At 42.8% G+C, this 14,647-nt stretch overlaps 1 protein-coding gene across 10 annotated transcripts in view; it reads left to right on the top strand.

The window, feature by feature from the left end:
- Positions 1-14,647, top strand: part of LOC135911500 (eye-specific diacylglycerol kinase-like) — a 481,563-nt gene that overhangs the window by 416,717 nt on the left and 50,199 nt on the right. For 8 of the 10 annotated variants that reach the window (XR_011508884.1, XR_011508883.1, XM_070526840.1 and 5 more), the window contains exons 2-3: positions 6,754-6,832; positions 13,033-13,116. Coding sequence is in view for 8 of the 10 variants with exons in the window: in XM_070526840.1 (XP_070382941.1) it covers positions 6,754-6,832; positions 13,033-13,116 (163 nt within the window). In the remaining 2 variants the exon portion in view is untranslated. Of the gene's footprint in view, positions 1-2,709; positions 3,820-6,753; positions 6,833-13,032; positions 13,117-14,647 lie in introns of those variants that run through there. The other 2 variants (XM_070526835.1, XM_070526837.1) reach the window with 2 other exon arrangements.

Below are 14,647 nucleotides of genomic sequence, written 5' to 3'. Positions count from 1 at the left end.
AAAAAAGCGTACGAGGAACGAAAAGGCCGTTAGAAATCGGATCAGCGAGCATAAGTTCAGCGTCGAACAAGCTCTTTCAGTGCATTTAGCCTTCCGCACTACTGAATTCGCTTGCGTGCAACATTTAAAAAACTAGACAACGATCGCTTAAGCAGAGATCATCATCATCGTGATTTTAAGGCACTAAGGCACCCCTTAACTTTTAAAGGCGAAGCGAAGTGTCCTCTAAATTATTTTTATTACTATTATTTTGCGTTCAATGAACGTCTTCGACATAAACCCTAGAAGAATACCCATGAGTCTTAGAGTGCCCTAAATAATTTGCCATACTCTATTTCTTACGAACCAGTTTCGGTTTCGTTTCTCATGAAGTCTGTGTGTCATGGCGTCATAACGCAGATGATGTTCACGTTGGAGCAGAACATTGTGTCGTTTTGAATGCCGTTTTGTCTCCGATGCTGCTACGTCAGACCACGCAACGAGTAATAAAAGCATTTCAGACGACCGAGTGAGTTAGATCAAGTGCTAAAACGTCGCAATGTTCTGTTCTCACATGACCACCCGCTGCGTCGTATGATACGTAGTCCCAGGAAATGAAACCGAAACTTATTCGTAGAAAATAGCAAATTATTTACGGTGCTCTGATGCTCACCACTGCCTTTTCTGAGGTTTCAAGGTGTCGGATATCCATTTAACGCGGAAAATCAACAAAAAAAGGGGCAATGTTAACATTTTTTTTTCGCGGCAACTTGGAAACCGGTACAGAAATTGTACAGCATCCGAAGAAATGTATACGCTCTTCATAAATTGCGAACTGATAGAGAGAGTGAGATTGTGAAGAGCAAGAAACGCTATTTTCTTAGGGAGCACGACTGAGTGCCTTGGGGAAGGGGAGTAAATTAGAAGAAGGGGGGTTAACGGAGGGGCCCTACTTTTATTAGTTATATTATAAGAGGCGAACAAACACTGACACCAAGGACAACATAGGGGAAATTACTTGTGCTTAATACATGAAATTAAACGATAAATTAATGGAAATGAAAGTGGATGAAAAAAGAACTTGCCGCTAGTGGGGAACGATCCACAACCTTCGATCGGGGAAGGGGAGGTGAGATATACAAAAGGAAGAAGACAGGGAAGGCCGAGGCGTTCACAGAGCCCTTGACTGTCGCAGTAGCCGGGCGGCACAGTCACATATCTTTCCTGCAAATAGCAGCACTAGTGCTTCGTTTTTGTTTCCCGCGATCTTTCATCGCGGATACCTCATCCTGCTACCCGGTATCCGTCACGTGACATGTTGCTGACCAGTCGTGGCGGTTTCTGGTTTACCTCGACCATCGAACCTGTTTGGTGGCTCGCAGATCGAGAAGGTGGATATGTTGCTTTTACCAACACTACAGGATGCTCCTGCTTGATTCGCTTCGCACTTCTCAGCGTAATTGTTAGAATGTTTGTACAAACTGATATTTCACGCCTACACAGGCACGCAGTGAATGTATAACGTGGTTTCTTACATTTACATAAATCTAAGTGAACATAAAGAGCATTACTGATACACATTTCACGAGAAAGGGGAAAGGAAACAAATGGTAATCTGCTAAACAAAGCGGCCATAACCTGTTTCCGACTCCGGCGATAGGTGGTCTCCATATGGTCCATATGGTGGCATCTCCTGGATTTAAAGTGCGGATCTTAAAGCCTATGCTCTTGCTCATTCACGGCGGCGGAAGTGATTTTGGGAGACAAACACGTTATAAATGTGATTTCACACCACCCATTGATATTGGCGCTTGCGGCCAGCATAGCCACAGCCTTCGAGACTAGATGGTGGTACTCGGAAGGAATCCTTGTTTTGGTGTGGATTTGGACTTAAAATATAGATTTCTAGATTTAATCATTTTCACTGTACAATAAAAATTATTCAGTTTTAGGGTGCGATAGGTTGTGCTTAAAACAAAGCAGCCATGACTTATTCTTGGCATCTTTAATCGCTTCTGGTGATTGCAGAATGTGCACAAGAAGAATTTTAAATATTCATTTTTTTATTATTATGAGGAACATGGAGAAGCTGATCCTACAAAAGCTCCCTTGGATTAGTGGAAGTGGATATTCAAGGCTACGCTTTTGTGTACTGAAGTGGCTAGAAGTTATAGCAGTACACAAAAGTATGACCTTTGATATGGGTTTTTGTTATAAGTGGTGTCCAAATCAACGGGAAATGACGGTTCTCTCTGGGTAACAAAACCTAATTTCGAAGGCTACACTTTCACTATCTCTATGTAACAGATGAAAATTTTTAACCGAAAACAGATAGGTGCAGTCCAAATCCACACCTCAGCAATGCCACTTTTAGACATACAAATCTTGAAGGCCATGTTATTACTGGCGGCATGCGGCGGAAGTCATTGCAGGAGCTCGAAACACATCATTTGCAAGATGACTTATCTCACAAATGGCCATTTGTGAGATAAGTCATATTTTTAGATATTTTTCTGTACTACCAACATGGAAAGAAATTGTAAGAGCCAAAAACTAGTAATAGATCCCAAACTTCAGATGTTGTCAAAATAAAATTCACGTCACAACGACGGCTCTCGAAGGCTATGCTTTTACAGACTGCATTTGTCAAGAGCGCGCGCTAAGCTTAGCGAAAAGCGAGTAGCAGCCTAAGCAACAATGGAAGCGCCGCGCAAGAAACGATCCGCAAGCAAGTTTAGAGCTAACGACAACAAAAACAAGACCGCGTACCGTAAACATGGGCTTCCCCGCTTGCAAGCATGGTGCGCGTCGGCGTCACCTAGACATATCAGACGCTTCGGTTCACGTTGCCGGGTGACGTTGTCATGCCATGAACTGTCAGGCGAAGATTGACCGAAGGTGCTCCTGCCGAGTAAACCGAAGTCCGCCGCCAATAACGACCGGCGAAGCGGCCGCTGCGCTGCGTGCCTTTCGACGTTGGCGATCGCGCTGCCTCGTCACAGAAACTGTGATGAATGACCAGCCGTGCGGAAAACCACGTTTAAACCGATCGTCGCACGCCATCGACACCGTGTGAGTGTGTGTGTCTGTGTGTCGTCCGTGAAAGCGGGCACAGGTGGCATTCGCGTTTCGAGCATCGCCATATTCCAAGCGCTGCGCGTTGTCCAAATGTCTCGGAACTTGCGTGCCGGTTCTTTCTCGATGTTTGACCTTCAAGCGGGAATCCGTTGCCAAGGCGCCCTCTTCGTCGTCTTTAATAGCTTCGCTTACGAAAGTGTGCCTGAATGAAGCGTCCTTCGCCGCCGATGACAGAAAGCTGGGCGCGTGCAATTAGCGCGTGTTGGGGTCGTTGTGCAATCGCAAACGTGTTGTGCTCTGAGAGAGGCCGCGGGCCGTACGTAGTACGTAACACGCATACGCGGCACACTCGTCCCTACAGCGCTCGTCGGAGTACGCCGGTGCTCGCATCCTGTGTAAAGTGGTCGTTCGACGCGTTCTTTTGTGTGCACGTCTGGGGTTGACAGTCCGGAATGGATCAGCAAACGGATATAGCCTTTCGTAATGATAGCGATGACGCGCTTTGGGGCGCCTTGTGTACGAAGACTGCAGACGCCAGCAATTTGAGGCTATTATAGCGCCGATTTCGCTGTCGCCGCTTTCTGAAGTGCAAAGCGTCTCTGTGTGTGTGTGTGTTTTTTTTTTTTCGTTTGCTCCGTGCCGCCCGTGTGTGATATGCCAGCGTTTCGGTCAAATGTGGGGGCAAGTTCATCGTTTGGGAGTAGCCTCCGCTGCGCCAGTCGCTGCACTGAAGAGCAAGTGCCTTTTGAGAAAGGGAAAAGAGTAAGACTTACCCCTTCGATTTCATTTCCAAATTGTTTAGAGCGTAGTACGGATTTATCTGCGTATTCCTATCTCGTCTCAATAATAATAAAAAAAATATGGGTGCTCGTAACTGCCCACGTTGCAGCGTGTTTTGATGTTGTGGCGATTCTTTTCACAAGGCGAAGTTGACACAGTGCTGGTAATATTCACTCCACACCAAGTCGCAGATTGTAAGCAACATTATAGAATTTACTAATGGGCTGCTGAGATTTTAAATGCCTGATAGTGTTGAGAGAGCTTGGTGCTAATAACGTAGGCCCGTATTCACAACATTTTCTTATGCTAAAAGTGTTTGTGCCAGCCAATATGGATGTAGCACATATTGTTAGTGAAGGCAATCAGCCAATGAAAAACAGAACTTACGAACGAAAAGCTTTGTGAATTCAGCCCCTAGTGAATGCAATCTGAAATGTCCATGCATTATCACAACTTTTGTTTGCTTGGCATCATTTTGTCACATGAGGTTACGAGAAACGTGCATCATTATGATTTTCTATATTTAGGCGTATTGTCATAGTACAAGACGTGCAGCGCATTAGAGTGCTTCAACTTGTCCGTGAACAAATTAGCATTTACAGAATAACAGGTTACCAAAGTTTGTAACAACCAGCAATGCGATGTCCTGTGGCACAGACCTTTACCACAAAGCTAATACTGCATACAAAGCTAATACTGCAATGACTTGCCATATTCGACCTAACTACTTATATGAAGCACTGGTAGTTGAGTAATTGTGATGCACAGTCCTTTTATGGTTTTCCTTCACAGAGAACACTCGTACAACGCAAAAATTTTTTCAAGGCATTGCAGCTTGACAAAGTGTCACAATATGTCACTACCAGCTTTGCTTCCAGTTCGGTAAACAGTAATAAGTTTATGGGCCTCATCAAAAAGGCATACTTGCTATCTGATGGGTGCTTGCTACGCAATTCACGATGGGCATTTGCAAAACTGCCACATTGTTTGATGTCCCAGGTTCTGGTATTCTCAACGTGCACAACATGACAATGGGAGTAAGGGCTAGTGAACACAACCAAAGTGCTTTAATGTAGCAATTTTTCAGCTATCTGCCCCTTGAAAATGCCGCTCAGTGCTTATTCACCAAGCATGCACAGCTCAGAAAAGCACTGGTACGTTGTAAAGGCTTGGCTATGCAGAGGCATCGAACCCCTATGATTACATTGATCTCTACGCTGTGTGCAACTTGGGGTGGTCACCAAGTGTAGACACCGTGGATTATCTCACACACTCTGCGACTTTTGTGGCGCGTGGCAGAACATTCTGTTGTGGTACACGTCTTCCGTTCTTTTAGTTTGTAACAGCCTTTGAAGTCAACAAATAGCCGACTTTGGCAGCATTTTTGCCTCGGTATGTTTGTTACATGCAAACTCTGCATTGCAAATTGCTGCAATGCTGCTTGGCAGATTATGTGCAGCACAGCGCAACAGCCCGAGTAACACGAAAAACAGTGCCAATGAAGGCCCGATGTGGCACCACTGTTATCGGACCTGTGTGGTCCAATGTTGGTCTTAGATTGGCTCATCTGTATGCACTGCTACGGAGGCTTACGGTAACCTCACAGCCACAGAACAATAAACAGATTTAGTCAGCAGGAGCTTCTTATGGTCCGCTCGGCCCACATTTCATGAGCTGGGGCCCTCCACATGGGGCATTTCTGTTGGGGTGCACGATACGAGTGACATACGAGTGGTATACGAGATACGAGTGTGATACGAGTGGCATACGAGATACAAGTGGCATGCATTTGGCTTCACTGCAAAGCAACACAGACACAAATTGCGTGCATTGCCACCTGTTGCTCAATCAGCTCTGCAGGGGAGTGAGTGCATCATTTTGCCTTCTGCTGTCGTTGTGAGTGTAGCGAACATCTGCACCAGCATTCTTGCTGAGCAGTTGTGTGCGAATATATAGGATTCACCAGTCTGAGTGGAGCAGACTCCAAACACTTAATTAAGACTCCCTAATGGTCGCACCTCCCTGGCAGGCTGCCCCCTGTGCAACTCTCGTATGCGTAATTGTCAAGAAAAAAAAGATTTCCTCCACTTTTCTTGGCATTTACTTAAGACTGTTGGCAAAAGTGCTCAGATATATCTGGGTGAACAGGTCTATTTCAGTGGCACATCTTGCATAAAATGAGCCTGAAATGAGCCCCAAATCTTACCTGAACAGTCTGTGCATTGTTTAAACTTGGATCTTGGGAACTGAAATTTTCCCAAAGACTGAGGAGCAAAGGTGCCAGGAACTCCTCATCATCATTGGTTACAACAGAACTTGTGCTAGGCAATAATGCTGATAGCTTTTAATTTTAACTTGCTTCCAACATGTTGTACATCTAATTGAGTGCCCCAGCTCTGGCTACCTGGAAATTTGACCATGTGGGGAAAATTTGCAAATGCACTCAAATGCAGTGGTTTATGTGAAATTGCTTTTTTTTTTCAATTTGTGACAACAAAACATAAATGTCACTGCCACCTCTAACTTCAATGAGCAACTGAGGTGCTTCACCAATAAATTGATGGAAATAACCTCATATCCATTTATTGAGTGGAAGTGATCACTCTGATCTCAGTAGGGATGAATGCCGGTCTTCCTGATAGTGTCTGCTTCTTTGTGCAACAACAGTCTGTGCCAACATTTCGTTGTAACAAACATTGATAATCTTATCCGAGGAAGCCCCCCCCTTTGCTATCTCTCGAGATGTCCTGGGCAACACGAAGCAATCGTTTTCTTCCGATGTGTTCGGCTCTCGAGGGGAGTTGCCGCAATCGGAAAGAGAGCGCAACCATCTGCATGGAGGACGATTTATGACAGTGTAGCGTGGCAGCTTGCAATGCAACCGGGCATCACTTGGCTGTTTTTTTCTCATTACAGAAAAGCGATCCAGGGAGAAGTTAAGCTCCCCGCCGAGAATGGAGATACGAGGCAGTACCGGGCCACGCCTGACTGGGGGGTGAGTGACCCTTTGAGTATCAAAGCTCACACAAGTTGACGACATGGGAGTGGCCTGCATCTTCTTGTGGGAACAAACGCTGTTTGTCGCCTAGAGGGTTTTCTTTATTTTTTTTTTCCGCTAATCGCTTCAGTGAAGCCTCGGACATCCTTGCAGATTTATTTATGATACCCTTGCAAGCTCTACATTATAGAGGGTAGGGGCTAAGTAATATTGACAGAATACAACATAAAAGAACACAGGAGTACAAAGTTGAAAGGCTATGATGAGACAAGCAGCCTTAAGTTTTCAAATATAAGTTTGCTAAAGACAAGAGCGATCTGCAAAATGAGTGAATGTGTTAGGCAGTACTTGTACAGTTACAATAAAGCAAAGTAACAACACTAGTTCAAGTTAACCAAAGCGCTTTTAAAGAGAACCAAATCGGGAGTACTTGCTAATGATACAAGAAGGTTATTCGGTTTAGTAGAAGATTTGGGTAGAAGTGATGGTGAGTGCATGACAGTGTTACAGCAGAATGCCCTGACTTTATGGTGATTATCTTAATGATGAAAGATGGATGAAGAGTGTGCAGGGTGCTGTGCTCGTAGGGCTGTGCCACCCGGAAATGACACATTTAATGTGCCGAATGAAGTGTTTTGAGAACTAATTTTTTTTTTTTGTACAATAATTTATTGGAATAATCTGATGATGCCATGCTGTGGCACAGGGTACATGCTAATTGTTAAAGAGCCACCACACTTGGTATCACTTTGTACTGATGTGAAATTTGTGCCTGTTTTATTTTTGAGTTTTCTTTCAAAGCTCCTTTATGTGTCCACCTGCTATGATTTTGCATCCGTCAATAAATTAATGAATTTTGAAGGGACGTTCACTAAATTTTTCTATGACAGCTATGACAAATACGCTCTTAGAGAAACTTACACCCTTTGGGGTTTATCTTGTCCCACAACAATAGTCGTCATCTGCCTTGCTTGCGTTTCCTTTCATGAAAACTCGTCGCTCGCTGCTTTCCTGTCAAGAATGCTGTGTCATGCTGATAACGCACAAGCCATTCATGACGTGGCAGCAGTACTGGGCTCGCAGCGTTAGAGTGACGGAAAGAAAGGGGAAAAAAAAACACTAAGCAACCAAACTAAGTGTTGTTGCCTATAGCTTGAAATTTAGCATAGCAAATAGATTCTCGTTTTGCTCATCATTTTGAATTTCCATCTCCCACCTTCCCCCTATTTTCGCTACTTTGTGCATGAGATTATAAGTTATTAAACAACAGTACTACCATGTTTATCTGTGCATTTCTGTAAAAAAAGTGCATCTTGGCACCATATATACTTCTCGAACTGTTTAATTTCTATTTTTTGTTGTCTGTTTTGAGTTAGTAAATTGGTAGTGTGGATTAAAAAGCAAACAGGGGCAGGTAGTTTTCTAGCAGAGATAAAAGAGCAGGTCATGTGCATAATGCATAGGGCAGAAGGCGTAGGGTGGCTATTAGAGTTACAGAAGGGGTGCCAAGGGAACGGAAGCGGCCAGTCGAAGACGGCCAAGAACTAGGTGGTTTGAAAAAATTAGGGAAACTGCAGGCATGCAATAGGATCAGTTGATGCAACACTGTGGTAATTGGAGATCACTGAGAGAAACCCTCATCCTGCAGGGGACAAAAATTAGGTTCATGATGATGATGATGACCAAGATGATTCTTGCAGATGTAAATCTTCCTGCTAGAAACACATGATTGAGTTTTCACTAGCAGGCAGTGGTATTAGCAGAGGAATGTATAGCCCTGTATTTTTAATGTGGGTTAAGGGTATTACAGTTTAAAATTCAGTGGTTTTATGTGCCAAAACCAGGGTATGATAATGAGGCAGGCCATAGTGGGGACTCCAGAAGTTTAACACACCTGGTGATAGTTAAAGGGGCCCCAAAACACTGTTAAGACATAGTAAGCAAACATTGCTGATCTGTTAACGAGGCTCCTGCAAACATGTGAGACAAACGTTATTGCACTCCATGCAGCAGGGAATTTGCATTCTTCTGTCAAAAGCAGTAAAACATGACTTGCTTTTGCTTCCCTAATGTCGTCATGCAGCATCATCATAAGCAGCTGGACCTACAACAAGTGGCAGATTTCATGATCGTCAAAACATTCTCAGCAATGCAATTATTGCTCAGTTGAGTTAAGTAAATGAAAAACATATATATCTCTGCAATCTCAGAAATACAGGAAAACCATTTCATCTTTGCACTGCTGGTGTAAACGGGATAGTTGCACATGGCTGTGCCTGCTGTGCGTGTCCTCCGAGATGAAAACCATAATGTAGACACCGTGGCTGCCACGGGATGGCGCCACGAGATGGCGCCACGAGTCATCTCACATTCAACCTTTGGGCAGGGCCAGCAGGGCATTGCTCCCTTGCACTTCCTTGCAATCTCCATGCTATTGGAAATGAAAGGAGAGAGAGAGCTGCTGATCAGTCTGGTAACTGTCTAACTTCACTATAGCTTCAAGGATTAAAAAAATCTTTGGGGTAGGAGATTCGTGATGGTACATAATTTATTAGTGATGTCATTCTTTGATTAGTTAGAAGAAGGTTTTAGGGCCCCTCAAATTCGTTTCTAATAAGAAATTTTGAAGAGTAACCGCTTCCCTGCAGGCCAATGCAGGTAAAGGGTATGCTTTGTTCTTGGCCAACACAAAGAACCGATTGTGAAAAACACGCAGACCCAAGTGCTAAAAATAAACAATGGGTCTGCTCGTGTGATATAAAGGATTTGTATTGTTCTCCCCCTCATGAAGAGCTATTGTAGTCCATCAATCCAAGTACTGTAGATCTGTATCAACAAACATGGCACACTACCATTTCAGAATGAGTCTGAACTTTATGTTCCGGGGTTAAAAAAAAGACAGTTCTGTATGGTTTGTGCTTTTCTTTCATTCTGTGGTGTGAGCAGTACCTCGAGTGCCCTTTGCTTGTTTTTAGTGCCGTCATGTGGAGTTTTAATGATAGTTGATTAGGAGCACGCAAATATTCAGAAGGTCAAATACGAACTGAATAAGCTTTGCAACTTGATTCATATTTGATTTGGGAATTCACTATTTGAAATTGCTGAATATTAGTTTCTGTTCGAATATAAGGGATAGTTGCGCTCATTGGAGTCTCGAAGGAGAAATACGGATGCAAGGGAGGACTATTCCGAATGGTTTTATTGCAAGAGAGTCACAGTCGTTGTGAATGAATTCTGGTTCCTGAGCGAACACCTGGGGCAGATAGTACCTATTCATTAAATTCCAGCCATGTAACCTGAATGACTCACTTTTAGGCAACCTATATGCAAACTTGTCTCGATTTACGCTAAACCAATTTGTATTCTTCCAGTCTCATGATGTTTGCATCCCTCTAAAATAATGGGCGGTGCTGTAGTGTCACTTTTTTTTTTTCACGAATGTACAACACTCTGAATCCGTCTAGTGACATGCTATTCCCTTGTTTTAAACATCACCCACCACGGCGGCTTAGCGGCTATAGTGTTGCGCTGCTAAGCACGAGGTCACGAGATGAAATGCCGGCCGCGATGGCCGCCTTTCGATGGAAGCGAAATACAAAAATGCCTGTGCCCCATGCATAGGAGGTACGTTAAAGATCCCTTGGTGGACAAAATTGATCTGGAGTCCCTTGCTATGGCATGCCTCCTAATCAAATTGTGGTTTTAGCACGTAAAACCCCAGAGTTCAATTCAATTACTGTCGTCATGGTGCATCATAAAATTGAAAAAGGCTGTTTCTTGTTTGCAACCTTCTTAACTGACCACATGTCTAATTGCGAGTGGCATTACATGCATGTATATAAAATAATGTTAATAAGCCTCCTGCTTTTTACCAAATGGATTTCAACTTTAAATTTCTTTTTTATAGATGCGAGCATATTTGATATTCAAAGCTAGTTTTTCATGAATATTCGGTTTGGTCAAGGAATTTCTTTATTAAAACCTACTACTGTATTCATTTGTTCCAAAAAATAAATTGGGTGCCAGTTGTTTGATGACGTAATGAATGTGCTGTTTACTCAGTGAACATGTTTCATGTCATTGTCCTGCTAGGTCGCTGTTGATGCTTTTTTTGTTTTTGTCCCCGCACTGCTTTAGGGCATCATTAGTGGGCGCAAAGGGGTTATACACAGATGGCGAAAGCAAAAAGTACATTTGCAGACAGTTGAATTGTAGATAAAGTATTACACCATGCATAAGAAGTAAAAGTCTACTGGCAAAAGAAAAACAGCACAATATGCAGCCTCGAAAAAACAGGTGTCAATACAAACACAGGATACAATCAAAATGCACATTCAAGCATGCATAAATGGCACATGGCCCACGGAAGGGCAAAGAGCTGCATGAACATTTTCACTTGTTTTTTTTTTTCACTGATATGCTTTCATATCATGGCAGTAGTTATTGTTTATTGTTACTTCTCCTTTTTTGTTTCTTTTGCAGAATGTAGATTTGCAGTGAGAAAGCTAAACAAGAAAAAAATGGAAACATGTTCTCTAAGTCAAGGGGGGAACATATTTGTGTGACGTGAAAAACCAATTTATTAGGAGGGGCTATGAAAGAACAGAGTGAGCGCTAGTATTTACGAGCAATTAGCATTCACTCTGTTCTTACTCCCATTTACAACTTTGTTTCCACATCATGCTAATATGTACCCCTTGGACTTGAACCAACTCACCCAGCAACATATTCTACTTTCGTCTAAACCTTGTCTATCCTTGTCTAGTTTATGCTCTGTGAAATTGGATCATGAATCACAAACTAGCCCGGTTGCATACCTTGCTGTAGTTTTCTTTTTTTTTTTTTTTGCAAGGTGTACATTGCTGTATTTGGCAGTGCTTCTGAGCTGGAATATTCTTTAGCTGCATTTACTGCAGTTTTCTTTTTTTTTTTGCTTCGTCCACTTTGGATGCTAATTCGCCACTGGATGCTAATTGAAGCTGCTCAGTAGAACCTTGTTGATAGATTTTTTAGGGGATCATTGGGAAAGAATGCATGGTCTGGGAAAACTTAATATTTGGTATTTCATGTGACTGCACTGCAAATAAGGCAAGAAATTACTCTCACATAAAACTTTGTGTTAAATTGAATAGAGAACCAATAAACTTATGAAGACCTAGTACATTGATAAAGCTTGCTGTTTATGCCTGGTGGTAATATTGAGCTATAACAGCTTTTCTCTCTTTCTTTTTTCTTTTCTTTCTATTTGTTTCTTTTTTGATAGAGCTGGGGAAAGTGGTTGTCGCTCTAAATCACAACACCAAGTGTGGCTTGTGATTTCCATCTGGTGTTGGGTCGAATGTTTGATAACAATGGCCTCTAACAGTAACAGACAGGAAGCTTATACATACATCCCTATGGGAGCTAAATGGAAGTGGTGTTTTGAGAACTGAGAAGTAACAAAAGAGAATGCATCAACAAATCCCTACTGCATGTATAAAAGCAACAGGAAGTACAGTTTCTGTATAGACCAGAGATTTAAGTTTGATTGCTATGTTGTTCACTTTAAACGTCAGCGAAGAAAGCTTGTGGGCAAGTGCATTTGTTGTGAGCTGCTCCTTATTATTACTTATTTAATTATTTTCCACATTGCATTGTTCTTGCATTGACAGGATCGGCAGTGACAACACTGTAATGTCAGTGAACGTCCATCACTACAGGGACAGGTAACATAGCACGTTATGCAGTGAGAAAAGTACCAGTACTGCAGTCTTGCAGAATGTGTTGCAGGTTTCTGACTGCATGATCGTGAAGTTTTTTTTTTTTTGTGTATGAACCTATCAAGAATGCGCACCCATAGCCGACTAGAGGACACAATACAGTTTCTTTTCGTAGCTATCTTGGGTGGCAAATGTATGCGTCCATAAGTTTCCTGAGGTCGCCAACACACTTCTGCCACAGTGCATAGAAAAGAGTCTATGGGTGCACAGTTCGGGAAGCAGCAGACACAAAGAAAGCAGCCTTAAAGTGAACACGTGAGCTATAGTTGGTGACTTGTCGTAGCAAAGAAGCACCAGTGCAAAGACAACGCCGTTTCCTGCATCTTTGTGCTGTTGTCCCCTCTCCGCTGTTACTTTGCCTAGCTGTCGCTGCCACTGCTTCATGCTTTTGGAAATGGGTGTTCTGTGACCGCTTGTTCTTTCTGTTCCCCCACACAGGAAAGTGCTATCAATGGGGACCACTTATGGACAGCCACTAGTGCCTCTGGGGATCTCTGTTACGTGGGAGAGAGTGAATGCTCAGTAAGTACGGTCTCCTTGAACTGTTTGCTACCCTCGCTGATTTGATATGCACATGGTTTTCTAAGCAGTGTCTTTACTGTAGGCAGTCCGATTCTGTGCTGCATTTTCAACGCAATGTATGACTACTGCAGAACTCTGGGTTATCAACCTGTATGTTGTACTTTCATGCCTAGTAAGTAAACTTTTGTTCTTGCAGTCTTGTACTTCTGAACCCATGTGCATACCTTAGATATGAGGTTGTGTGAGTGCCATTTTGAAATTCGGCATTTTTCTGTTTTAATTTGGTACCATTGATTTGGGTAGAGTTTAGGAACTCTAATTACTTGAACATCAAAGCTTAGTGCATTAGTTCTCAAAACCAACCATGGCGGCCAGCTGTATAAGATGAAATAAATACGAAAGATATGACCATTTACAAGGCAGATCAACATGAAAGAAAACTTGTCATATCACTTCAGTACTATTATTCATGCTTATCTTTGGGCCGGCATTATATGGCAATACTAGGCAGGTGTCAATGAGAGGTTGTTGAACTCATGAACTTATAGTTGGATTGAACTTATAGACACCTGGGATGAATATAACATAAAGGAGGGCCTGTGGACGTGTCAAGTTTCTGTAGATCCAAGATGTTTGTTGTAGTTGTGCTTCCAAGAGTACGCTATGAATTCACCTTCCACACTGCACACCTAAGTTGCAAGGAGGCCCACTTTGTTTACATGACATGTGGTTTGATTGTATTGAGGTGTGGGCTCGAATTCTCAGTTATTGTTGAAGGTCAACTTTGTGCAAAACAGGGTATCAAACCAAACCCAAATCTGAAATGAATACCGCACCCGTACTGGAATTTTGGCCAGAGATGAACCCGAAGCGGTGTTCTTTGAATGTTCCTGAACTGGAAAAAAAAACAAATGCTAGAGGTTTCCGATTCGGCGCAGAACGGTTCAAGCATATAAAGTGACAACAAGGTGCTCAACGGGTTCACAATCGTTAGAAGATTTTGCCACCCAACCTAACCTAATCTAACCAGTTGCATTGCATGGGAGTTCGAGAACAATGGATCTGCCACTGACTGCAGCCACTTTAGGGAAGGTGTTCGATCTTCTGAACAGAGTCATGCCAATTGTGTTCCTTGGCTGAAATGCTGCTTTAGAGACTTTGGCTAATTACTGTGCCTGTTGAATCTCCCAGTTTTGTTGTTAAGTCAGGTGCTGAAACACTAGCTAGAGAAAGGTAAGATCATCACTGTAAGATAAACTGTAAAACATACATGCCAGGGTGTGTTTTACAGGTTAAAGGAAGCCTTGTTCACCATACAGAAGTTTCGGCTTCCGTATAGTGAACAAGGCTTCTGTGCGGAAACCAAAATGCCCTAAAGGTTTTAACCTATTCTTTTTGATCAGTGTTCTCACTATTTCTTTTGCTCAACTTGCTTCCGTGTGACCATACACGATGTCGTCAAACCATCAGTTTGATTAAGCAATAGCTATGCATTATTTTGCTTGGGTCGGGTTTGGTGCAGCGAGTGTTG

Source organism: Dermacentor albipictus, chromosome 10 (genome assembly GCF_038994185.2).
Source record: "Dermacentor albipictus isolate Rhodes 1998 colony chromosome 10, USDA_Dalb.pri_finalv2, whole genome shotgun sequence".
Lineage (NCBI taxonomy): Eukaryota > Metazoa > Arthropoda > Arachnida > Ixodida > Ixodidae > Dermacentor > Dermacentor albipictus.
This window is presented reverse-complemented; position numbering and strand designations above follow the sequence as displayed.